A 2,198-nucleotide genomic window follows, 5' to 3' on the forward strand; every position below is an offset into this window, starting at 1 on the left:
ACCCAACCATCCCATGTCTCTGTGACCTGTTAGGACCTTTCCAACCCAACCGTTCCATGTCTCTGTGACCTGTTAGGACCTTTCCAACCTAACCATTCCATGTCTCTGTGACCTGTTAAGACCTTTCCAACCCGACCCAACCATCCCATGGCTCTGCGATCTCTTAGGACCTTTCCAACCCAACTGTTCCATGTCTCTGTGACCTGTTAGGACCTTTCCAACCCAACCATCCCATGGCTCTGCGATCTCTTAGGACCTTTCCAACCCAACCCAACCGTTCCATGTCTCTGTGACCTGCTAGGACCTTTCCAATCCAACCATCCCATGGCTCTGCAATCTCATAGGACCTTTCCAACCCAACCGTTCCACATCTCTGTGACCTGTTAGGACCTTTCCAACCCAACCCAACCATCCCATGGCTCTGTGATCTTTTAGGACCTTTCCAACCCACCCCTCCCACCTCTCTTTGACCTGCCAGGACCTTTCCAACCCACCCCTCCCACCCCCTCCCCATTCCATTCCATTCCATTCCACTTTCCCACTCTCCACCAACCGCACGCTCTCACTCCATTCACATTTTCCCTCCCCTCCTCCCGCTCCATTCACAATTCCCCCACTCTCCCCCATTCACAACATTCCCCCTCGTTCCCACGCCGCCCATTCACAATATCCCGCCCTTCCCTGTCCCCGCAGACGACGTGGTGTCCAACTACTTCACGCAGGGGAAGCGCGCTCAGCGCTCGGGGCTGCTGCTCGTCTTCTCCCTGCTCCGTGACGCCGTGCTGCCGCGCCGACAGAAGATCTACTGACCCCCCCCCGCACCCCCAGGGTATCCCACACCCCCCTACACACACACATATGGGGGGGGGGGAGGGACTCTGCCCCACGGAGACGGATGCGTGGGCCCCCCCTCCGGCCCCTGGATGGACTGTGATTGTTGGGGGGGGGGCGGGGGGGGGATGAGGAAGGTCGCCCCACGCCGGGACCTGCGCCGCGTCGGGTGAGGTTTGCGCTGAGCCGTTGGTTAATAAAAATTAATTGTAATTATTAAGGAAAGGGAATGCTCGACCACCCCCCACCCCAAACCCTGACTGGCACTGGGGGACGCTAGGACGGCGTGGGGCTGGGGGTGTGGGGCAGGTTTCAGACCCCCCCCCCCAGGTGCCCTCTGGGACCCCCAAGTGCACTCTTGAGACCCCCATGTACCCTCTGGGACCCCTAAGTGCTCTCTGGGACCCCCAAGTTCCCTCTGGGTCAACCAGCTCCCATAACCACCCACATCCCACTGGTGGATGAGCCCGCTCTGCTTCCCCAGGGTCTGACCAACGAGCGAGCAGCTAATTAGGGTGTTAATGACGCAGGTCTCGTTAAGCCCCGGAAGCAGATGTGAGGGCAATGCCCGACGGGTGGGGGCACGCGAAGGGCCGGTGGTCACCGCACATGTCACACCGTGGGGTGTGTGGGTTGGAAGGAGCGGGGCAGGGGGGCTGTTCATTAATTAATGTGGTAATTAAAGCGGCCTCACGAAGCGGGGCGGCCTGCAGAGCTGTGCTGCTTTTAGCAGACCCTCCCACTGCCCCCAGTGTTCCCCAGTGCGGCCCTGGCACTGGGAAGGAGCCCCCCCCTCCAACCCCCAATGGTGTTGTCCCATTGCTCTGCCCCACAGTGTCCCCCCAGGGACAGTCCAGTGTGGGGACAAAGAGGGAACAGCAGGGGGATAAAGGGACGATGGCATGGGGACTCTCTGGGGACACCATGAGGACAACGTGGGGATGGCAGGGGGACGGTACAGGGACAGAGATGGGGATGGCATGGGGATGGCATGAGGACACCATGAGGATGGCACGGGGACAGTCTGGGGGCAGCATGGGGACAGAGGGGGTGATGGGGACAGTCCATGGGGACAGGGGGATGGCATGGAGATGGCACGGGGACAGACCAGGGACAGCATGGGAACATGCCACCTCCCTCCACAGCACGGTGGGATGGGGGACACCACAGTGCGATGGGGACATCCCGGTGGGTTGGGGACACCATGGAGGGATGGGGACAGCCCAGTGGGATGGGGACACCACGGGGGGGTGGGGACACCTGAGTGTGACAGTGACACCCAGCAGCCGTGGGGCAGGGCAGGGCCGAGGCAGCACAACCAGCGCTGCGATGCTGGACCGGGGGCAGCTTTATTGTCCCCAGATTCG

The 2,198-nt window shown here is 61.1% G+C and overlaps 1 protein-coding gene across 1 annotated transcript in view; it reads left to right on the forward strand.

The window, feature by feature from the left end:
• The window catches only part of TEX261 (testis expressed 261), a gene marked incomplete at its 5' end in the record, with an annotated part of 4,320 nt that extends 3,264 nt beyond the window's left edge, over window positions 1–1,056 (forward strand). Inside the window, one exon of the mRNA XM_021395522.1 lies at window positions 623–1,056. Within this exon, the coding sequence (XP_021251197.1) occupies window positions 623–809 (187 nt within the window). The remainder of the gene's footprint in view (window positions 1–622) is intronic.

Source organism: Numida meleagris, chromosome 4 (genome assembly GCF_002078875.1).
Source record: "Numida meleagris isolate 19003 breed g44 Domestic line chromosome 4, NumMel1.0, whole genome shotgun sequence".
NCBI classification, from domain to species: Eukaryota; Metazoa; Chordata; class Aves; order Galliformes; family Numididae; genus Numida; species Numida meleagris.